The following is a 24,133-nucleotide window of genomic DNA, read 5'->3' as shown; positions in this document are numbered from 1 at the left end:
CAAGCTTGACACCCCTACTTAACTCCTGTTATGGTGGTAACTAAATAAATGGATCTAAGGTGAGAAAAAATAAAACCTCTCTCTCTCTCTCACCCTTGTGTTGTACAAAATATATTTATGTATCATTTCATTACATTTAGTCAAATTCGCTGTTAGAACTCTGGAAGGTGTTTTGGGTCCTTTTAAAGACAACGATGTTTTATGGGCACATGGCTCAAAACTCATCCATTAAATTCCTCATATACCATACGCTATCCCTAAATTCCTCAAATGACCAAAATGCCCATACCATCATCGTTTTCTTCACCAAATGATCAGGATCCAACGGTCCACACCTACCATCGGATGGGGGGGTATTTTGTCTGGGGAAGAACATACAGAGGGGGATATTGGTGTGATCAATGTGCTGATCAAAGCCGGTCAAAACCGGTCCTTGCATTAAATAAACTCCAAAACTTAAAATGCACCCATTTGTTTTCTACTTGAAAGTTTGACCCTTTGGAAGCACTGGTGGGGCCTGGATACAAGTGGAGGGCTTTTACTTGGGTGCATAGGAGGAGAAGCGCTCACCTAACCATAATTTAAAGTAGTCTTAACGTACTATTTAACCTTTTAACTTCTCTATTACGCAATCTCAACAACTCTGCACCAATAAAATCCTTCCTTTGAAGTGGGTCCCACTGTTTCGCTACTCATTCGAAGATAACCTTAGGATAAGTTGTCGTCGGAAAGTTGATTAAATTCAATTTACCTCGCTTGTCTCTTTTTTAACGTTCTTATTTCCCACGCCCCCCATCTCTTTCGCTCCTTCTTGTCGCCTTCTCACTCGCCCTTCCATTTGCTCTCTCTCTCTCTCTCTCTCTCTCCCTCCCACCTCGACGCCCGCTCTCGAATCGCCTAATCTGCGCCGCATTCAGTCGATTCGTAGGATTCTCCTTCGATTCTTTCGATTCCTCGAGTCTCGGGTACCAGTTCGAGCCTCGGATCTCTGTTAACGGCTCCGGATTCGCTTGTTTCTGGGGATTTTAGGGTTTTGTTGTTTTCCAGATCTGAAGTGGTTTTAGGTGCTTGGATCTTCGGGGAATTGGCTGCTAATCGAGCTTGGGAAGGGACCGACGTGGCTTTTCTTGGATATTATTGAGAAGTGGATCTTGACGGTTGGTGGTGATTCCTACGGTTTCGTCTCAAGAACTCCCATATCTTTCGGATATGGGATGTGGAGGGAGATGAATTTGGTCTGGGGCTTGTTCGAGGGGCTTCTTGTGGAACTGATGGTTGCTGGAGAAGTCAGATCTTGATGATTCCGGAGACGCTCGGCTTTTCTGCGAGCTCTCGAGGCGTAGTTGCCCGGAGGGTTGTAGAAAGCTGAGATGATTGAGCAATTCATCAATTTCGTTATCCGACCTCCTAGGTATTTTATTTCTTTTGATATTTCTATAACTAATTGCTTCTCGTCTATTTATGGTTTTGATGCAAATGGGTACTTCCCCTGATGACTCCTGTTCTAGCTTAGTTGGCTAACTGTCAAAATGCTACATGCAATTACACGTTAAGTGCTTTTCAATTATTATGATTAGCAATAGTATCTTTTACTTCTGCTTTGTTTATGATTAATGAGACACATAATTAGAATATCGTAAACAATTTCTGATTAGCATTTATTTAACTATGTTTTGAAGCTGTAAACTGGTGTAGTGGTCATAATTAGCCTACTTTTATTTACTGAATGTTGAAAGTTGTTTTAACATTTGGCTAGCCTTTGACGTCAATAGTCATTTATCAAGCACAACCAAAGTCCAAAAGACTGCACACGTGAGAAAAGGAAAAGAAAATTATTACAGACACTTGATTGATATCTATAGCGCAAATTTAGGGATAAACGAATTTACTTACCTAGTAGAGGGCCATATTAGAATCTATGGAAAAGTTCCATCGGATGTGCAAAAGGAACAGTTAGACATTGAGGATTTGTATAGATTTCCATCCAAATAGAACATGCAATCCAGGTTGATGATGTCAAAAATCCTGTAAGAATTATCTCCAGAATATGTATAACTACTTGATAATTTGTGTTGAATAGACTTATCTTGATGGTTGATGAGGTCAAAGGGAAGGTAGTTCCTTCTTTCTATTAAATTGTAGGTATGTTTGCTCATAACCAAATTTCCCAATTTTAGCCGATCCTAATTTAACGCTGATCCCAGTTGAAAGATTCAGTTCCAGTCAAGGATTGGCTCAAACTGGGCAAAACTAAGCGTGGATTGGTGTGATTGGCAGAAATGACTGATCCTACCCGTTGGGTTAATGGTTTGGATCTGGTCTAAATTGACCAAATCCGACCCGATATGACTGTGGAGTGTGGATGAACATCTCTATTTACCTACTTTACCCTTTGTCTTCCACTAGTCATTTTCACGATAGTGATTGGTAGCGTGACGTTTGGTGACATCCAACAATCGTCTCTGATGGCTTCCACAATCTCCGACGACTTTGGTGAGTCCTCATTTCTCTCTCACTTTATGGTTTTAAACCTTTTTTCTCTCTCTCACCGGGTCTTCTCTTCCACCTCTCTCTCTCTTTGACAACCACCCTTTCTCCAACGATCTCTCTTCCTCTATTATGCCCTCCCTCCCCCTCTCTGACTCTCTCTCATTCTCTATCTCTAGCGTTCTCTCCCTTGCTCTCTATTCTCGTCTGTTGCAGCAACATAGGGAGAGAGAGAATCTGCATGCAATAAGTGAAGAGAGAGAGAGAGTGAAAGAGGAGAGAGAGATGAGAGATAATAGATAATAAAATGCAGTATAAGTGACTATACTTAAGAGAGAGAGAGAGAAACTAGAGAGCTATAGAACTCTCTAGAGAAAAGGAAAATTATTTTAGTTTTTCAGTTTTCAGACATTTGTTTTTGAGAAAGATGGAAAATTCCATTGACTTCACATAGAATAATTTATATTATCCTATTATATTTTTTAATTTTAGTATTTTCCTGTATTTTGCAATATTTTTAGGATTTTATGTAATAAAAAATTTAGTCCAATATTGAAGTGGCCGTTACGCATAGTTGATACAACTGATATTGCTGATCTGTGTCATTTTATTGAGCGACTAATCCCAATTCTGATATATTGCTGAATTGTATCGTTTTTCCAAGCAATCAATCCCAATTTCAATCCCAATTTTGATATATGGCAACTAACTCATGAACAAAGGTAAAAAAGGGCCATTATATTTTGGAATATATTGTAAGGAACCTATAAGAGAGGAGTATACTAGGATGGATGGGGATAACATATTACTATGTTGTAACGTGAATCTATTTTGATTTGAGACCAGACGTACAAGATTTCTTATATGTCCACTTTTTTCAAATAATTTTATTGATCCAGTACCTTAACAAAACAGATTTTGTGGCATGTTCTTGTGATAAGCTCAGTCTTTGGGTCATTAGTGTAAGGAATCATAAATTCATATTACACATGTTTGACAAATCAGGCAACACTAAAAAGTCTATACAAGAGTGAAACATTAGCTTTAGGTAGGGAGCGGTGTCATCCTATGCGTATATAAGTGAAGAGCTAAATATAGTACTTTTCTATAGCAGAAGATTCTTAATCACATATACAATTTATGCTCTACAGTTTTTTTTTATATGTGATTATGAATCTTTTGCTATAGTTTTTTTTCCCTCTTGTAGGCTTGTGGCATCTCAGTTGCATGTCTTTGAGCTAGAGTGGTCTCAAAAAGTTGTGAGCCATTCATTTTCCCCCTTTTCCACACTCTTTACTTTAATTTGCATGGGCATACATGTTAGAAATAGAATTGTCATATTTATTGCTTCATTATACTGGTTTCATTTTACAATGTGTTCTAATGAATTTTTCTTGCATGTACTAACTGTCCTCATCTCACCATTTGGAATTATTTGTTCAATTTAGAAGAGTTTTAGGTTGAGACATTCACTTTTCTAGCCCTCTCCCTACAATATTACAGATAGGGTCTAAGTTCCACATTTCCTGATTGGCTTCTCCAATATATGCTGGAAAATGAAAGCAATAAAGTTCTTTTGTTTTTCCTATCCAAGAAGTGTATATTTGTGTACTTTATGTGCACTGTTTTGATGTGCATATACTACTATATGGAATTCTTTTGTTCAAATGCATTCAGAGTTTCAAATTTCAAAATGTGCACTCATCAAATAACAACCATCAACAGATCTAGCATTTCAACTGATTGTACACTGCTTAATATGGTATAATGCAGGGCAGAATATGATCCAAGTCAGTATCTATGGGAATCTGAATTCACTCTTGCAGGAAGAAAGTACAAACGTCTAGACTTGGAGGCAAGTACGGAGATCAATTACCGAGGTTTTTTCTGTCTTTCTGTAGTTAATCATGAGGACTTTGATGATCATTGTAGTTCTAATATTATTAAATCTGACAGCTTACCAATGGAAGAGGTCATACCTTGCAGTGCAGTCACTATGTTCCTTCTGTTATCCCAGTCAATATTGCTCTTCCCTGTGTGATTTACTGCCATGGGAATAGGTTATTACTCTTCTTACTTTTCTTTTGGCAGGTTTATTGTAGCTCATGCATATTGTTGTTTCATTGGGTGCAGACATTTGCCATTTTAATACTTTGAGTTCCATTTATTTATATATTTATGAAAAAGCTATCTTCTTAACTGTGTGCTCAAATTCTATATTAAATAAAAGGGGAACATCACCATAGCCTTCAAAAGGAAAACAAATACTGGTGTAATCATTTTTGAATGCAATGAGATCTTTGGGCTACCTGTTTTTGATAATGGACCAATACCAAAAGGTGCTAGGACATCAATCGGTTGAGATGGAAAGCTGGAGAGAAGTTGAAGAACTGCCATTTTCTGTTAGTTGTTACACACCAGCCCTAATTGACTAATTTCAAGATATCAGTCAGTACAATTCTGAGATTGCAATTTGTTTGGATATTGATTTTCAGTTTTGGTGTAAATCATTCACTGTGTTATATCTTGCAATATATTGCTAGTCTAGGTAATGTTACATTGTCTCACATATGTGACATCAATATGGGCATGCCATTCATGTAAACTTATGTTCACAGGGGAAGACTTGATTTTTCTTCTTTGTTCATACATTATCTCTTTCTTTCTCAAGACTGCTGTAGTACTCTGAGTCTCTGACAATGTTGATAAGGCCTTTAATGGTTACCCACTACATGGAGGCTGTGTCAAAGTGTGCTTGTTATGATTTGTGGGCATTTTCAGTTTATTGTTTTCCTATGCCTATTGCCCTTTTCTTGCTAAACTATTCGTATATTCGAGAATTGTAATTCCTTATTGCTTTTTGTTCACAAATGCAGTGGATGTAGAGCAGATGCAAATGAAGCGGCTGCAATCCTTCTTCCTTCAAATATTACTGTCTTCACTCTTGACTTTTCAGGCTCAGGATTATCAGGGGGAGATTATGTCAGTCTTGGTTGGCACGAGGTACGTTAAATGTTGTCTTGACTACTGTGGGCCACTCTTATGTCCTTGCAAAAGTCTTAACAATCTTATAATCCTAATAACATATTCAGAAAGATGATCTCAAAGTTGTGGTCTTGCACCTACGAAACAATGAGCAAGTTTCCTGTATAGGGCTTTGGGGACGATCCATGGGTGCTGTGACAAGGTATTTCCTTATTTACAATTAACGATTACACTTTATCAGTGCTTAAATATATCTGTTGAATCTCTGGTTTTGTTACTCTTCTCCCAGTCAGGGTTGTGGAAGCACAATCTCTTTGTTGTTTATTTGTAAATATAAAACCATTGTGGTGTGTGTTTAGAAAAATGTCATGTGATCCTTGAAGTCAATGTCATGATATGCCTTTTCACAAAGCATACCCACACATGATATGAACTTATGATTTTGTTTTTATCCATCCTCTTGCTTATGGTGATGCATTTCTCATGTGAATGCAACACAGCCTCCTATATGGAGCAGAAGACCCCTCCATTGCTGGCATGGTGTTGGATAGTGCCTTCTCTAATTTATTTGATCTAATGATGGAGCTAGTTGATGTTTACAAAATTCGGCTTCCTAAATTCACGGTATCCTTCTGCCCTCCAAAATATTATATATTTTTGGTAATGCTATTACTTGAGTAATCTGACAGATATATATTGTATTTTTTATATTTTGTTTGACATGCTGTCACTTCTTATATTTAAGTGGTAGCTTGTGCTTAATGAGGGTGGCAACTTTTTCCCTGACAAAAATTGACCCATTAAACCGACCAAAACCAAGGCCTCTAAACATAAAACGGACTGTGCCACAGACAGTTGACCATCTCACCCGAATGTTAAATTGATTGTGTTTTCTTTTCTATTAAGTGGATTGTGTTTGTTTGTGTCACAAACGTAGCACTGAGCTAATGTACAAGAATCCCATACTAAGAAACAATTATGTAGCTCAATCAACAGGCTTGTCATGTACTATATTTATACCTTTTTGCAGTGCTTTTAATTCAGATGCATTAATCTAGCAAAAGCCCAAATGTAGTTGTGAGCCTCCTCTTAAATATCTGACCACACTACCAGGTCCAAAAGTAAACAGATGCGTTACCTGAATCAACTTAAAATTTTGAGCATTAAATAGCAAACAAATGAACTCTATGGAAAGGGAACTGGAAATAATCGTGTTGCTGACATCATATTCTGCCTATTGAACCATGTGTGAGACTGAAATAGTGAAATTAGATTTTTAATCTTTTTGCTGTACCATGAATGTTTCGTGTAACTGCAAATATGTCTATTGTAAATCATCTGAAAAGTCTTTTCTGATTGCTAATCAGTTAGAGCATAACTTGAAGTTGAGAAGGCCCCATGGAAGCATAGAGCAATTTCTTCAATAGATAATCATATATTCATAGCTGATGTCAACACTCTAGAATTGTGTTTTTTTTTTCCTGGCTTTACCGGTAGTAGATAACTTCTTAGAGAAATTAGTACTGTTATTAAGGCCGACTAGAATAGAGGGAATATAATCCTTGCATGCTCATATGGTTACATACACCTCATAAAATGAGAATGTCTGGAGTGTCTCAATGTGTTGTTTGAATTTGTGCTTCTGACTTCCCCATGGAAACGAGCCACACATTGGCCAAGTCTACAACCCACAAGGCTGATTTTCCAATTTGTTCTGTGCTTAATTCCTCCATGCAGCACACAATTTCAAACTCAGGACAACCAATAAACTAGTGGTCGGGACTTCAATGTACTCTTCTTTTATTATGTATTATGTAGGTCTTTTTGTACTATATGCTAAATAACTAGGTGACAAAGTGAAGGTATTTGTGGTATCTAGCATAACAAACTGCATGGATTGATCAGGGACCACGGCTACTAATTAAATGTTTTATCCTCTGAATTAAGCATGTTGCCTTACATGCCTATGCTATTCTGCTATAACACCAGATATCATGTCTCATTTTCGTCCGATCTGATATATTATGCTATATATACTATTAATTGTTGATCACTATAAATATTTCATGACTAATTTCTTTTGTAGGTAAAGGGTGACTTTTGAGAATGTTCTATTTTTCCAGTTATGATTGACTGGCAATACTTCTGTCCAACTAATATAAAACTGCAACCCTTGTGATGTTATAACATGATATTTTTCATCAAAAGAAGTCTTAATCTTGAGAGTTAAGAAAGAAAATGGCTCTCTTGTCGGTAGGGCTGTCAAAATAAATGAGCGGCTTGAGCTCAGCTTGGCTATGGCTATGACTATGGCTCGGCTTGAGTTTAGCTCATTTTGAGCTGAACTAAGCCTAAACAAAAAAAGAGCCTCAGGCTTGGCTCGATAGGCTTGAAAAATAGTTTTTTTTTAATATATATATATTAATATATGTTATGTATATGTATATTCAAAACAATTAAATCTTTGATCCAATGGCTCATTTAAGGCTTTTGGGCTTGTTTAAAGCTTAGGTTTGTTTAAAGCTTGGGCTCATCTAATGCTTTTGGGCTCATTTAAGGCTTGGGCTTTTTGAGAATGTGCTCGATTAAGGCTTGAGCTCGGTGAGGTGTGGCTTGGCTTGGTTTGAGCTGAGCCAGGCCTAAACCAAAAAATAGGGCTCGGTTACACCCCTACTTATCAAGAATCTTTTGATGAGTACCATATCCAACTCACATGATGTGGCGACAGAATTTTGAAGTTTACATGCAGATTAGTTTACTGAGAACTTTTAAATAGTTATTATTCAGATACTTTCTGATTTTGATGATTGATGTGAAATATCTATTCTATCAGGTTAAAATGGCTCTTCAATACATGCGCCGTGTTATTCTATCAGTTATTATTCAGATACTTTCTGATTTTGATGATTGATGTGAAATATCTATTCTATCAGGTTAAAATGGCTCTTCAATACATGCGCCGTGTTATTCAAAGGAGGGCCAAATTTGATATTATGGATCTGAATGCTGCTCAGGTTCATTACTATTGACCTTCCAGTACCTTTGTTAATCAATTTGTATACGACAATCAATTTTCACAATGAGCTGCTGTAATCTTTTCTAAGTCCACTGGTGTCCAGTTCAATCTCACATTCTTTTGTGAATTGGCCCCACTGCATGATGTGGGAGCTGCAATTGAATACAATTAGTATCCAGGTACATGATGACTGGACAATGACTGAGTAGAAAGAATCTGAATTCTTGTTTGCTCAATTGAATTTTCACTGCCCAACTTTTCTCCAGATGTCTGCACAAAATGTTCCAAACCATAAGTTCTCACAATGAATAAATTGGTAGTTTGTGTTAAGCATGAACTCAGTTGGCTAGTAATTTCTTGTCAAAAACAGAAAATCTGAAGGTCTAGTTAAGTTGTTCTGATATATGGTTTCTGGTTTAAGCCATGGCCCTGCTAACAAGAAGTTGGAACATCCGGAAGGTTGGTGTGTTAACTCCCAATATACAATTAATCTGTTTGTTGTCAACACTATGCAGTTTGCACCGAAGACGTTCATTCCCGCATTATTTGGACACGCTTCTGAGGACATATTTATTCAGCCCCATCACTGTGATCTTATTTACCAAGCATATGCTGTAAGATTTACTATTTTCTTTCATCATGTTGGTGATAAGAATTTTGCATCTGAAGAGAGTTTGGGTTTTTGTGCAGGGGGATAAGAATATTATCAAATTTGAGGGTGACCACAATTCCCCAAGGCCACAATTTTATTATGATTCTGTTTCAATATTCTTTTACAATGTCTTGCGTCCACCTCAAATTCCTTCCATATCTTCAAGTAAAGCAGAGAGATACTATGACTTGGGTGGTTTGAAAGTCGGTGCTGGAACAAATGAGGTGATTACTCTTCTCTCTTGAAAGAAATTAAAGGCTCTGAATGATATTTACACTAGGACATATGTCAAGGATTTACATTTAGCACTTCAAATGCTTGGCAAATGACCCTTTTTTGTTAGCAATTAATATATTGATCTGTGGCCTTTTTCCAGAGTTTGTTGTATGAGATCATATCTGGTCTACGTGCAGCTGGCACTGGCGCAGCCAGTTCCTCATCAGCTTTAACTAACATTCCAAACGGTGCAGGCACGATTCGTAACTACTATAAGTTACCTTTTCTTAATTGTTTGGTGATAATGTATGCCTTCCAGTAACTCTTCTGTTACATCACAGGTTCATCTGCAAAATCAGTAGTTGAATTGCTATCAGAAAGCGTATCTCAGCTGTCCATAAATAATGGTAATGATTTGGTAAGTCTGTTGTTGCATGCAGTTTTGTTTCATATGCAAGAAATTGTAGTTATTTAAAATATATGTTGATTTAAATGCAGGATTTTCTTCTTGATCACGAACATAACCTCACTGAAATTGAGGGGGATAGTACTGAAGAATCACATTTGCAGGTAAAAGTATTTCTCTATCTTGTACCTCCATTTGAGTAAATGACTGAAGAATTCTGCTAATGTTATCATCAATATTTTAATCCTGAGCTGCAGTGTGGATTTAGGCTCGTAATTTGTTGCTGCACTGTTCCCACTTTTTAGCAGCTAAATTTTTTCTTTCACCATGTTGAGCATACTAATCTTCTGACCCATCTTTAAATAAATGTTACTGCTATGGCCAATGAATGATGAGGAAATGGTTACTCGCTTGGATTTAAGACTACTCTAGGTAGTTCAGAAATGGAGAACAAGCGGAACAATATATTAGGATTATGTAGTTTTGGCAAAACATAGCATTTAATTCTGACGCTCATAGTACATATGTTGAATTGTGGGCTGAATATAAAACGGGCTATTGAAACTGAATATATTCATTTTCTATATTAGATGCATATCTTTTTATAATGAAATCTACATAATTTACGTTAGAGATGTGCACAAAAGTTTATTTTTGTTTTTGAAAACTAAAAGTTTTTTTATGCAAATGTTTCATATAAAACACCGGAGAATATAAGCTATTGCTCATGCAATAGTTTTCCTTCATTCTTCAAAGGTTGTTTTACATCAGTTGAACAGTGGAGCATGTGCTTTTAACATCTGACAGATTTTTCCTTTTGTAGTGTCAACTATTTTATATTCTGACTCTTCAAAAAGCATTCAGTGATTTTCAAGGACGGCTACATCCTTGGACATCCTTTAATAAGAAGTTATTGCTTTTTGAAGCTTTATGTGGTTTCTAAATTTAAAAATCATCCTGATTGAGAAATAATGCATTACTTGGTTGCTTCTTGTTCACCTGATGGAAAAAAGAAAAATTCATATTTCTTATTTGCCTGCTGAAAGAATTAGAGTGCTTCTATTGCTAGCAAGTGCAAATTGACTACCCTATTCTTCTGATCAGGTTTCAATTTTAATTTTCCATCTTCGTTCCAATTATATAAAAGCATACTTCTAAATTTTTGTGGTCTACCATGGAGCTTCAGCCACCTTTCTTAAAACTGTGTGATACTGTGTGCTTGTGAGGAACGCCATTCAAGAATAAGTTGATACAGAGGAATTTATTACATCACCTGCTTTTCAGGACAAGTCAATTGAGCAGAACGAGGAGTTCTGCTCCTATTCAAGCTCCAACAGGGAAAGTTGGGGAAGATGTTCTTCACTTGGTGGAGTTAGTGAGGGCTCATCCTCAGGCGAGTGCACTGGAACCTCCAATGAAAAACATCAGGTACAGTATTTTCAAGATTTCTTAGGGTCCAACACCATACAATTCTAGCAATCTTATGTCTAACTTCTCTTTACTCTCCCTTCTTACCTTGTTATCTCTATGATCAGATCTAGTTATTAGACCAAAATCTTTCTGGCATAAGAGAGCAGCTAGAACTCCTTTTTCTTACAAAGAATTTACTTTCATTTTCAGCAAATAACTCTTGAGGTCCTTGCAACACCTTTAAGACCGACCAAACCATCTCCTAAGCAAAAGGAGAAAAAGAAGCGTACCTCCATATGGAAGAGAGCAAAGCGTGAGAAACTGGAGAAGGGGGAGACTCTAAGCCAGCGCTTACGGCTTTGCATCCTTGGAAGGGCCAGCCACAGGCGACACCGGTCGTCTTGACTACCTGGAACTCTGTAACATAAGAATCGTGTTTGTGACACGGTTTGTAGGAGTAAAAGGTTTCTGATGACTGATGCCTCTCTTTCTCTCTTTGTTTCCTTTTCATGTAGTAGAAGAGTGTAACCTAGCACACACAGTTGATTAGTTAACTTATTCTGACAACTAGGTGGCTCTGTAAAACCAAAGGGTCAGTATTTGCATTGTCTCACCTTTGTCAATGCTTTTCTTGTTTTACTTTGTAAATTGGAACGGTTTGAGGAATGCCAGAGTTTGTTAAGTGACTGCTTTTTGTCTATAATTTCCTTTTTCTTTTTCAAGTTGTACATCAATAGTACACTCTGGATGGAGTTTCTCTTACATAATAAGTTTGTCAGGGTGGTGCAAACTGGGCAAATTTTCAGGACTAGGTTATGCTAGCAGTTGTACAATGGGAGAAAAATTAAGTTTTAGAAAGATATTTGGGCTAGGGATTGTACTCTAGCTGTGAAATTTCCTTCATTGTTTAATGTCATTTGGGATGAAAATGTGGTAATTACTGAGGTGTGGGATGAAATTCAGTAGGAATTGAAGTATTGTAGAGCCCTAGATGATAGGTTGACGGTGGAAGAACAGTAGCTGATTAATTTTGTGCAGGATAAAGTTTAGATGGGTGAGGGAGAGGATATTCCATGTCGGCGGTTCTCTTCAAATGGAATATTCTCTGTGAAATCTTTATATCGGTTTTTGAACAATAGGGGGCAGTTGCCAAATTTTTTGCCTGGTATTTGGAAGATTTAAAATTCCAATCAAGGTGAGAGCGTTTTTATGGCTAATGTGTAATAATAAGATCCTGATTGGGGCAATTTGTTTCGAAGAGGGTGGATAGGACAGTAGTCAACCTGTGTTTTTTTGTAGTATTTCTGTGCTGCCGAAACCCTTAACCCTAAACCCTAAAGGAAAAGTGTTTAGTTATAATAAGATGCCAAAATCTGTTATGGAGGTGTTTCTCTGGAAGGAGAAAGTGAAAAAGAGAGAGGAGAAAGTAAAACTTTGGAGGGGTTTTTGTGGCCTGGATATCCATGCTATGGTTTTATTTTTCTATGCTGTGTAGGTGATGGATTGATTGTTTGTGTGGGTGTTACTAATGCTCTTAGTCTTAGTAGAACTGGAGCATTATAACATCTGAATGGTCTTTTTTCAGTGAAGTAGCAGAAATTTTCTCAAATAATATTAGATCATAAATGCATCTGAGGCTGTATTACTTTTTAACTCATAGGTCTACACAGTGCTTTTGGGAACCCAAACGGCCAAGCCCCAAAGCTAAAAAATGATCAATAAACATTGTTCTCAAGTCTGGCAACTATGTTTCCTTTTTGGCAGTGAAATTCTTGGCTTACTTTCCTTTTCTTTGGCAAATTAACTTCTTCCAGCCTAAGTTGCCATTATTTTTGTAAAAGGAAGAAGTTAATGGTACTATGATATCATTAATTCTTGGTACCATGATATAATAACAACTATAACCTTTGCTATGTATATATATATATATATTTATCTCTTTCGACTTATTTGATGGGTATTTTGTTTATTTTACAAAATCATTTTTAAGATAGTTTTTTCCCTACTATGTAAATAACATCACCCACTCTAGGAGTCTAAAATCTAATAACCTAATTAGGGCTAGCATGAATAAGAAATTAATAACCTCCATGTAATTTGGCTTAATTTTATAAAACTCGTATGTACCATTAATTTAAGCACTTAACCACCTGTTGTTTTAACTAAAATAAAATTATTATCTTTTTCATTATATTTGATCAAACTCAGGTGAAGGTAAGATGTTTGTTAGAGACAAAATTGTAGAGTTGGATAAACTTTCTAATTCATATAAAATAATACAAATAGATCTCAAAGTATAAACATATGATACTCTTGGTATTGTTTTAAATGAGTTGCAAAAGTTTATTTAATTCTCTGTAACTTTATCTCTAATAAATTTTTAAATTTGAATTTTGTTTGAATGACAGAAGAAAAATAACCATTAGTTTTAATCAAAACTATACAGGGTTAAGTGGTTAAATTAAAAGTACATAGGGTGTTATAAAATTTAGCCAAACCACATGGTAAAGTGTAATTAACCCTAATAAGAATTAGTTCCACCTATATTGCCTACGTGGTGGGCAAACCATAAATCACGGGCCTTCTTCCCAGGTAATTAACGGCCCAAATAAGCCAACACATTGAAGGAGAGAAGCCCTACCATTCCCTTTGCTTTAATCCAACTTTCCACCTTTCCAATCGTTACCGGGAAGATTGAAGAAAACCCATCTCGGCAATCCTGATATTTCTCTTTGTGGCCAAGTATTCGTGCATCTCCGTTGTGTCTCTTTGAATGCCTCATTGAGGCATTGACAACCCAGGCAAGTAACTATATTGATGTATAATTGTTTCGGATTAGCTTGAAGGCATTTGGGTATTTAAATTTTGCCCATTTGGGTGTTTGCTGATCCTATTTTTCTATGTTTTCCTTTGTCAGACGTGTAGAGATTTAATAATATGATATTTATGTTTACAAAATTATTCGGCATATAACTTTTATTAGCTAATTAGTCGATGGAACTCAACTTTGGTATGTGAAGTTCTGATAGGTTCTATTTATCCAAGAAAAAATCTTCTAATTTCTTAGTATGTATTTTTTTTTCTTCTAAGTTTTCCTGTGATCTTGAGTTTAATTTCCAATGTTTGTTTATAACCCATGCCCAAGTGCACGACTGCATGCTTTCTGTTGCTTCCTGCTCCGGTGAATCTTGATTGTCATGCCCCAATTTGAGAACATGATGGCCGCAAATCTTTATAATAAAACCTCGAGAAAAATATAGAATGACATAATGGAAATGATACTCAACATGCAGAGTCCTCACTAAAGCTTCTTAGATTTCTGCAAAATGACAGGTTCTCATGAACTAGACGCTTAACAAATAATCCAATTCTATCTATGAATATGTCTAATGACAATAAAATCAACATAGTGCACAAGGGATCATAACTCATATAAAATATTTTTCTCAAAATAAATACATTTTCAGAATTTTTCTAAAATGTATGAATATGAATATTGCAATAACTTACATTTCTAAATAAATCATTCTGAAAATAGAATTTATATGTATTGAAATGATAAAATATTGTATTGTCTCTTTAATGGGTACCCTGACTCGTAGCTACATCGCACTACTAGTTACCAGATGATTGCCAGAACTTTTTTAAATAGTCAATCCATATAGTGTCTCAGTAGGTATCTTTGTAGTGCACCACTGATTTTTCTACTAATCGTTGAGTAAAATTAGAATTACCACAAATGAAAATTATCAATAAAAATTTGATAATTTTTTCATAATCCTACTAGAGTCACTTGGTATCACGTCACAAATTACATTCTAAGAATCTTTTGTTTGGACTTATCTCTCAAATTGAGTTCCAAATATCTCTTTCACCAGCATAATTCATATTGAATCAATCCAAATCAAATTATGATCATTTACATCTAGATTCTTAATTTTTATAAAAAATTCATTATGCATAAACAAAAATACGTATATGCCAATATATTTTGAATCAAAAAATTTTGAACTTATAAAATACTCTAATATCATGAAGAATATCTTATTTGCTGAAAATAAAATGAGATAAATATCTAATAATTGGATCTGTTTAATTATTTGAAAGAGATCATCCTAATATTAAATGTCAATTTTAATCATTAATACTAATAGCAAATAAAGCATTTGATATAAAAGTCATGGTATTACTGTTTTTGTAAAACTAAAAAAATTTACATACAAAAGAGATTATGAACATTCAAGCATTTTTTAATAGATTTTATCTAATAAATGAAAATTACTACTAATATTTCTAGATTAAATAAAAATAAAAGCAAGAAAACTTGCCTCTCAAGCTTATGCCAAAAATCTGATTTTCAAAATTCTCCTAAAAGGTACGGTTCTCAAAACAGTCCTTATTTCTACTCTCCTCACCCTTAGATTGCTGCTTTGCTCTCTCTTCTTCTAGATTTAGTTTTATCCTTTATATTTGAGGATTTAGATTAAATCAAATTAATTTTTTATGTATATTTTTAGGAAATTTGTATATAACATCCTGTCTTTTAACGAAATTGTGGTTTACACCTTATATTTTTATTATTTACAAATCGAGCCTTATAATTTAGCAAATATATGGGGAAAATATCCTATTTTTAGATCCGTTAGTTAAACTTAACCAAACTACTAGGATAAGTTATTTATACTAAAAAATTATAAAAATGCCCTCAACTAAGTTATATTAAGGGTATTTTAGTCATTTAAAAAATAAGAGCATTTTTAGTTATTTTAAAAATAAAATATCTCTATTTAATGGAATATTCTCACAGTGTTAATTCAAATCTAATCCATGATGTTTTTTTGCACATATTCGCTAAATCATAAGACTTGATTTGCAAATAGTAAAAAAATATAGGGTGTAAACCGTAATTTTGTTAAAAAGTAGGGTGCTATATGCAAATTTCCTTATATTTTTAACTAAGAGAAGGTATCCTAATGGACTCTTATTATATATTCATTTAATTATAAAAAGAGTGCATAGAAGAAAACCCTAAGTGGGAGTTTAAGAGAGAGAAGGTTGGGGTGACACTTTGCATATCAAGGTGAGAAAAAAAAACAATAGAGATCGTACATGAGAGAAAAAAAACAAAAGAAAGGGAGAATAAATCGTACTAGAGAAAGAGAGGAGAAGAGAGAAGAATAGAGAGAGCAAAGCAACAATCTAAGGGTGAAAAGGTGAAAAAGAGAGTAGGAATAAGAATTACATTGGAAACCATGCCTTTTAAGAGAACTTCAAAAATTAGATTTTGGGATAAGCATGAAAGGCAAGTTTTCTTGTTCATATTTTTATTTAATCCAAAAAAATTAGTAGTAATTTTCTTTTATTAGATAAAATCTGTTAAAAGATGCTTGAAAACTTAGTAGTAGTTTTCTTTCCTCTATATACTTTTGTTAAATTTTATAAGTGTTCAGGTTATGATTCAAATATTGAGAATTATGCGAAAAATCTTTAGAGGAACTGAATCAACAAGTTATATATTTGATGACAATATTTATTGATTATTGCCAATATTTATGAATTATGATCATACCAATTCAATTTTCATGAAATTATATAGAAGATCCATGTTAATTAGTTGATTAGCTTTTGACCGTTATTTTGATAAGAGAATCTATTTGGATGAGCAATAGAAAAAAATAACAAAAAAGAAGAAATTTAGACTTATGAAGGAAATTTTAAATTGCAAGTTTTCATTGGAAGAGAAAGAGAGAAAAACTCTTAATATGGTATTATTTGGATATTTAGTTAAATGAGAATAATGAGTTATATGAAAATTATTTGGCATGTTCATAAATTTTAAGTATTTCGTAGAAATTTGATATATTTAGTAGAATGTTTTAACTAAGCTGACTCAAGCTTTAATACTATAGAAATTGATTGATCATGATTATTTATAAATTTTAAGTATTGTTTATTGAGGTTGTGAAGTTTCGAGGACCAAACTTATGTTTAAAGAGGGTAGAATGTAAAATAAATAAATAAATAATTAGAGATAATTATGTAGATAATGATAGATTTAGTTTTATCCTTTATATTTTACGATTTAGATTAAATCAAATCAATTTTTTAGTCATATTTTTAACTAAGAAAAAATATTAGAATCCCTGTCCTAGTAGGACTCTTATTGTATATATTTTCTTAAGTATCAAAATAGGGCTTAGAAGAAAATCCTTACCAGGAGTTTACGAGAGATAAGGTTAGGGCAACATTGTATGTATTGAGACGAGGAAAAAAAATGGGCATTTATAAAATGCCACTACATATTTACTGACAATTAGTGGAATGACATTAAATCTAATAATATTTATCAACATATGTAGGGGAGACTGAGAAAGATGATAGGGATTGCTAATGATCATGGAGAGAAAAAAAAATCTAAGGGTGAAAAAAAGAGTAGGAATAAGGACTGCATTGAGAACCGTGGATTTTAAGAAAATTTCAAAAATCAGATCTGGGGATAAGCGTGAAGGCAAGTTTTCTTGCAATTATTTTTATTTAATCTAGAAAAATTAGTAGTAATTTTCTTTTATTAGATAAAGTCTGTTGAAAGATGCTTGAATGTTTGTGATCTCTTTTGTATTTTAATTTATTGGTTTTGCAAAAACAGTGATACCATGATTTTTATATCAAATGCTTTATTTGCTATTAGTATTCATGATTAAAACTGAAATTTAATATTAGGATGATCTCTTTCAAATAATTAGACAGATCTGATTATTAGATATTTATCTCATTTTATTTTCAGCAAATAAGATATAAAATTTCATCATGATATTAGAGTATTTAGTTCAAAATTTTTTTGATTCAAAAGATATTGACATCTATGCATTTTTGTTTATGCATAATGAATTTTTTATAAAAATTAAGAATCTAGATGTAAATGATCATGATATGATTTGAATTGACTTAGTATGAATTATACTAGTGAAAAAAATATTTGAAACTTAATTTAAGAGATAAGTCTAGGGAAAAGATTCTTGGAATGTAATTTGTAACATGCTACTAAGTGACTCTAGTGATATTATGAAAAAGATTTTCGGATTTTCATTCGTGGTGATTCTAATCTTACTCAACGGCTAGCGAAAAATTAGTAGGACACTGTAGAAGTACCTACTGTGACACTAGATAGATCGACTATCTAAAAAAGTTTTGGGCGTTATCTCGATGGCAACTAGTAGTGCAATGAGGCCACGAGTTAGAGTACCAATTAAAGAGATAATATGACATTTTATCAGTTTGTTGGTTATCTAAGATATAGATTTCAACAGATATAAATTATATTTTTAGAGTTATTTATTCAAAAATGCAAGTTATTGCAATATTCATAATTCATATATTTTGAAAAAATTCTGAAAAATGTATTCATCTTGAGAAAAATATTTTATATGGGTAATGATCCCTTGTGCACCGTATTATATTTATCACTTGTTGATTTTTCTGAAAAAATTCTGGAAAATGTATTCATTTTGAGAAAAATATTTTATATGAGTTATGATCTCTTGTGCACCATATTATATTTATCAATTGTTGATTTTTCTGTTATTAGACATATTTATAGATAGAGTGAAATTACTTACTGAATGTTTAGCTCATGAAGACTTATCATTTTGGAGGAATTTAAGAAGTCGATTGGTGAGGACTCTGAAGGTTGAATACCATTTTTGTTGAATCAATCTATTTTTAGGATCTGATTATTATTTGGGCTTTCACGTTTCTCTATATTTTATTCTAGAGATTTGCGACCATCATGTTCCCATATTTAGGCATGACATTGATGGTGACTGTGAAGTTGATATATTAGAATTTCTAGGATGAACATATAACATAATGAAAAATTAATTGCTTCTCTCTTCTCGCACAACTTGAAATTTTAATGATATTTTTCTTGTCTTATACTGTGTGCTCTTCATGCTTTTCTCTATTCTCTTTATTATCCTATTCATGATTGTGTATTGTTTTGTGCTCTTAAATTCAATACTAGGTATTAGAAGGTCTCATTCAAAGTAATTGATGCACTAAATGATAGTTTAGTCTTGGGAGAGCAAAGTTGTATGTGGAAACTGAGAAAGCCCGGCATTATTTGGTATGACATTAATGGTTTGCCCTGCACATTCAAGAAATCATGGGTTTAAGTCAGTCTAGAAGTGTATATAAGTAAAATGCTATGAATATATAAGTGTATATAATTAAATAGTGGAACTCATAGGGGTATCAAATTATCAATGCTATGTAAAACAAGGGTTTGAGGGGTATATATATCCTAATATCACATCTAGACCTATATGACTCGCCATTTTTATGTAGATAGAGGTTATTGAATGCAAAAAAAGAAAAAGAAAAAGAAAATAAAGGAACTAATTTCATAAAGTTTTGTCAGATAATTGTGAAAAGTTTCTCACTCTTGCCATTACAATGGTAGTTTGAAAAAAAAATCATTCTTTTTGCAGAGTATGCTTTTTCTTATATACAAAGTTAGATTAGCTCTATAACCACTTTTACCTCTCATACTAATTACTTTCATTAATTTCTAGATACCTATAATTGGCTAATCTTGTAAGCACATTACTTGATCTACTAAAATGGGTGGTGCACTTGGGAGGAGTGACTCATCAAGGCGTGGCTCACCGGAATCAAAGCTAGAGGCAAAGATGGTTGAAGCCATGCAGAGAAGGGCACTGGAAGGAACTTCCATGAAATCATTCAATAGTATAATCATGAAGTTTCCAAAAATTGATGAAAGTTTGAGAAATTGTAAGACAATTTTTGAGCAATTTGGTGAGTTATCTTCCGTGTTATGTTTTTTTTTCTTCGTTACTATTTCCAAAATTATAAAAAACGGTCACCTTAGATGAACTCATCAATCTGGTGGTGATGAGTTACTGGATGTTGAGTTAAGCATCAATATCTCCAAATAAAAAACTCTATACATTCTTTTGTAGGTAATTATATCAAAAGCTGAAAGAGTGACAATTCTACAAAATAGGGGTGAAAATTGTTGGATATTATATGTGAATGCCACTACCATATCTAATTTTATCAGGATATAAAATGACTTCTGTATCCAGTTTGCATCCAGACGCTGGTCCGGATTTATGTAGAATTATCTGGTTGAGAAGATAGGACTTGGTCTTTTAGATAGCTTATGATAATAAAGTTTTGGATATCTCTATGACTGAGACAACAGATGAACCATAAATGGATAATAACTTACATTTATAAGTCCATAATATATTTCTTTAAATACTCAGTTCATTTGTTCATATTTTTGCTTATGCTTTATTTATATTTCTATACGTGTAAAACTAATGTGGATACAGCTGATACTCGTTCAAGCAGGTATCTGCGTGACCAAATGTGGCCACAAAATATTGTACCCCTTTGTATCAGTATAGGTTGCCTTGTTTGGAGAGAGATATAGTTAGCACTATTGTATCCAGATCTTATTGTGATCTGTTTTTACCCATCGTTCAATTTCATTCTTGGAGAACTCAATAAACCACTTGGAGGAAGGGTTCCTTCATAGAGAGCGAACCAGTTGGGTCAGATATGATTGATCTTGTGACCTACAAAATTTAATGGAATTATAACTTTGAGCATAATCGAGAAGAAAGTAACATTTTTAATTTAGATCAAAGTACGTGATGGTATACATTAACTGTCACCTTCTGGACAAGAAGCTCTGAACCTGGATTATAAGAAAGATGCATTTGAGGTGGAACCTTATGTGCATAATTCTAGACAGAGCACAACAGATACCATTTCTGCTGACCTCTGTGATATGTAAATTAACCTTATGTGCATAATTGACAATTCTGCTATTATAGTTTTTTCATCTACTTGGAAGTGATATAAATTTCATATTTACATTTATTTGTCCAGCTCCACTTGTTAAAAGTTAATTTGATCACTGGGTTTCTTTTCAATAAAGAACCTTATGTGCATAATTCTAGGCAGAGCGCAACAGATACCATTTCTGCTGACCTCTGTGATATATAAAGTAACCTTATGTGCATAATTGACAATTATACTATGAGGGTTTTTTCATCTACTTGGAAGTGATATAAAGTTCATATCTACTGTTCTACATTTTATTTGTCTACCTCCACTTGTTAAACATTTAATTTGACCACTGATTTCTTTTCAATAAAGAGATGTAACTAATGTGAGAAAAACATGTCTAGTTTGTAACACACACATGGTAACTAGGCGGTGCCCCGGTTATGAAAACAAAAGAGTTTGCTCCAATATTTTACCAGGAGCCGCCAATAGCTCAGCATATTTGGTAGCTTTCTAATTTTTATTCCACATGAGAGATGACTGAGACTATTTCTTCTATTTCTACACACTATCCTACTTCCCAACATATATTCATAGTTACCCTCATTTAATTTGGTCTTATTTGACGTCATCCAACTATTAACATCTTTATTTATGACATTTGGGACTTTGAGTTGCCTTTACGTGTTCTTTTTCAAGATTCATATCTAATAATTGTATTTCACCTTATCAGATGAAGATTCCAATGGTGCTATAGATCCAGACGAACTGAAACATTGTTTCAAGAAGCTGGAAATCTCGTCTACAGAGGATGAGATCAGCGGTCTCTTTAAGGCGTGTGATATAAATGAGGACATGGGAATGAAATTCAATGAGTTTATTGTACTTCTGTGTCTTGTTTATCTTCTGAAGGAGCCAGCGGCTGGACAAGAAGTATCCTTCATAGTTCGTATGACTACTATTTACCATGATTTCATTGTTTAGTTCTTCTTTGGCGTTTGATATAGCAATGGAACAATTATAGTAACAACAAAGTAAGTTTGAAATTGTTGATTAAGCAAGTTTTCTAGAAAATGGTCTAATTGTGATTATCTTAGCTCACTTTCTATATAAGTACAAATTTGTTGGTTATGTTCTAGTCTCTTCTCATCTGCCCATAAAGTTAAAATACGCCGCTGATTATCACAATTTAAAAGCTATTATAATCTGGCAAATAAATGAGTTAGCACTGAATTAATCTTTGTGCTTCAATGGGAGAGCTTAGATGGAGAATGATGTGACACCAAATAGGACTGTTCATAATTTGTCACCATGGTTCTCAAGTTTTGATGAATTTAAAATTAAGGGATGATGATGAAGATGCTATTTATAAACATTTAGGCTAATCCATTTAAAATTAGTTAGTTCATTTAAGTTTTTTTTCTTCTTTTTTTCTTCCTATAACATAAAGTATGTTATTTTGGTTCTGGTTTCTGTATATGTTATGACCTTTTTGGTTAATTTAGATCATGGCTTTCTACTTTTCTTATATATATACTACCATTTCCATGACCAAATGACTAGACATCACAGATGGGATTTGCAAATCTTGGGGCAACTTTTGAGACGTTGGTTGATGCATTTGTCTTCTTGGACAAAAATAAGGACGGATATGTAAGTAAGAGTGAGATGATACATGCTATAAATGAGACTACTTCAGGGGAACGCTCTTCAGGACGCATAGCTATGAAAAGATTCGGTCAGTTGTTTCCTCATTCCCTGATATCTTCTCTTAAAGGAACAAATGCTTGTAGACAATGAGATCCATTTTTCTCAAAAATTTCTGAACCATGATAATGTGCTAATGCTGCATCCTTCTTTTCTTTGTTTCTTTGTTTCTTTGTTTCTTTTCTTGTGTCAAGGCTGCAAGGTATTAACTCTATGGTCCATTACAAGCCCCTCCTCTATCCTGGTTTTCCTGTCTATTGGTTCTTGCAATTGCATGTGAACTCAGCATATATATTTTGTTCCTTAAGTTTTCTTAAAGGTTGAATAAGAATACGTAATAAATCCAATATTTGACATCAATTATGCTATTTTGAGATTCAGTGCTAAATTATATATTAAAAACTTGGTGGCCATCTGACAGAAATATCTCAGTATGCATGACTAACTGTTTCTTTGTATCAAAACAGAAGAAATGGACTGGGACAAAAATGGAACAGTGACCTTCAAGGAGTTTCTTTTTGCTTTTACTCGTTGGGTTGGTATTGATGATATTGAGGATGATTGATGAATGAGTCTATGTTGGACACAAACGTGGTGATCCGCAACAAAACAACTGATGAACAAAATCAATCCCTGCGGAAGTAGTCTGAATCATTTCTGCAATAATGACAGCTACAGGTCTGAAAACAGAGACCAGTTCATCAGCTCTCTTGTTGAGCCTGGCTGTATCTATATTAATGAATAAATGAAGCTTTGAATTAGTTCCAAAAAACCGGACATGTTTAATTTTATCCATATAAGCGAAATGCTATATATATATACTCACTCGGCTTATATTGACAATTTATACTACCGCTGTAAAATTTTCTTCATTCCGTTCTTCAGATTACTGTAGATAATTGGTATACTCTTTGGAGATCAAACAAGCTTTGTAGTTTGTAATCCAGCATTTTGATGTGGATTGTATCAGACCTGGATCTTTATATTGAATAAAATTTTGGTTATAGTATTTATCAACCATCAGAGTGGCGCAGCGGAAGCGTGGTGGGCCCATAACCCACAGGTCCCAGGATCGAAACCTGGCTCTGATAATTAGAGTACTTTCCGTATAATATTCGTTTTTCAGTTTATTTGTAGGAAAATTCTCAAATAACACTTTAAAAAAAAAAAAGAAGTCATTCAGCACTCCATCTTTTAAGCTATTTGCAATCTAATATATATATATATATATATATTTCTATTATAAAGTTTTATGTCACACACTGGTTTATTAAAGTCTAAATAAGGATTTCCATTTCCCCAGGATACTAACTTTATACTTTTTAAAATATTGAAAATGCTCATTTTGTCTTTCCTTCTTCTCATTCTCATCTAACTTTTACCTATAGTACCCTAAGTTACCAAAGTAACAATATATGTTATAAAAAAAAATAAGAGG

General features: G+C 33.8%; 2 protein-coding genes and 1 non-coding gene across 5 annotated transcripts; all 3 read left to right on the top strand.

The window, feature by feature from the left end:
- The first annotated feature begins 787 nt into the window (after nucleotides 1-787).
- LOC140766699 (uncharacterized) lies at nucleotides 788-11,858 on the top strand. Of its 2 annotated transcripts, XM_073106251.1 has the most exons (15): nucleotides 788-965; nucleotides 1,048-1,411; nucleotides 4,261-4,342; nucleotides 4,444-4,547; nucleotides 5,364-5,490; nucleotides 5,580-5,674; nucleotides 5,973-6,096; nucleotides 8,406-8,486; nucleotides 9,004-9,102; nucleotides 9,179-9,364; nucleotides 9,517-9,610; nucleotides 9,698-9,774; nucleotides 9,855-9,926; nucleotides 11,047-11,190; nucleotides 11,383-11,858. In XM_073106251.1, exons 2-15 carry the CDS (start codon nucleotides 1,371-1,373, stop codon nucleotides 11,575-11,577), a joined length of 1,521 nt encoding a protein of 506 aa, XP_072962352.1. In that variant the 5' UTR covers nucleotides 788-965; nucleotides 1,048-1,370; the 3' UTR covers nucleotides 11,578-11,858. The 2 variants fall into 2 exon arrangements, with proteins under 2 accessions (XP_072962352.1, XP_072962353.1); XM_073106252.1 differs by having other exon boundaries at nucleotides 788-1,411.
- A 1,952-nt stretch (nucleotides 11,859-13,810) lies between these two features.
- On the top strand, nucleotides 13,811-23,567 carry LOC140766711 (probable calcium-binding protein CML21). Of its 2 annotated transcripts, none has more exons than XM_073106284.1 (5): nucleotides 13,811-13,973; nucleotides 19,743-19,962; nucleotides 21,722-21,921; nucleotides 22,552-22,726; nucleotides 23,163-23,567. In XM_073106284.1, exons 2-5 carry the CDS (start codon nucleotides 19,791-19,793, stop codon nucleotides 23,258-23,260), a joined length of 645 nt encoding a protein of 214 aa, XP_072962385.1. In that variant the 5' UTR covers nucleotides 13,811-13,973; nucleotides 19,743-19,790; the 3' UTR covers nucleotides 23,261-23,567. The 2 variants fall into 2 exon arrangements, with proteins under 2 accessions (XP_072962385.1, XP_072962384.1); XM_073106283.1 differs by having other exon boundaries at nucleotides 13,813-13,973; nucleotides 19,743-19,986.
- Nucleotides 23,568-23,714: 147 nt separating this feature from the next.
- Nucleotides 23,715-23,786, top strand: TRNAM-CAU (transfer RNA methionine (anticodon CAU)). Its single transcript has one exon. It is a non-coding gene; the product is annotated as a tRNA-Met (tRNA).
- Nucleotides 23,787-24,133: the final 347 nt, after the last annotated feature.

Source organism: Typha angustifolia, chromosome 9, assembly GCF_048772165.1.
Source record: "Typha angustifolia cultivar Huaian chromosome 9, ASM4877216v1, whole genome shotgun sequence".
Taxonomy (NCBI): Eukaryota; Viridiplantae; Streptophyta; class Magnoliopsida; order Poales; family Typhaceae; genus Typha; species Typha angustifolia.
The sequence above is the reverse complement of the archived record's forward strand: the minus strand, read 5'-3'. Positions and strand labels throughout refer to the sequence as shown.

What these genes read in the sequence shown, in the direction of transcription:
- LOC140766699 (XM_073106251.1), top strand. Translation starts at nt 1,371, where the DNA reads ATGATTGAGCAATTCATCAATTTCGTTATCCGACCTCCTAG. An exon ending in TAAATAATGGTAATGATTTG is followed by an intron (nt 9,775 to 9,854) that starts GTAAGTCTGTTG and finishes ATTTAAATGCAG; the next exon opens with GATTTTCTTCTTGATCACGA. An exon ending in CTGAAGAATCACATTTGCAG is followed by an intron (nt 9,927 to 11,046) that starts GTAAAAGTATTT and finishes CCTGCTTTTCAG; the next exon opens with GACAAGTCAATTGAGCAGAA.
- LOC140766711 (XM_073106283.1), top strand. Translation starts at nt 19,791, where the DNA reads ATGGGTGGTGCACTTGGGAGGAGTGACTCATCAAGGCGTGGCTCACCG. An exon ending in AGCCAGCGGCTGGACAAGAA is followed by an intron (nt 21,922 to 22,551) that starts GTATCCTTCATA and finishes CCAAATGACTAG; the next exon opens with ACATCACAGATGGGATTTGC. An exon ending in CATAGCTATGAAAAGATTCG is followed by an intron (nt 22,727 to 23,162) that starts GTCAGTTGTTTC and finishes GTATCAAAACAG; the next exon opens with AAGAAATGGACTGGGACAAA.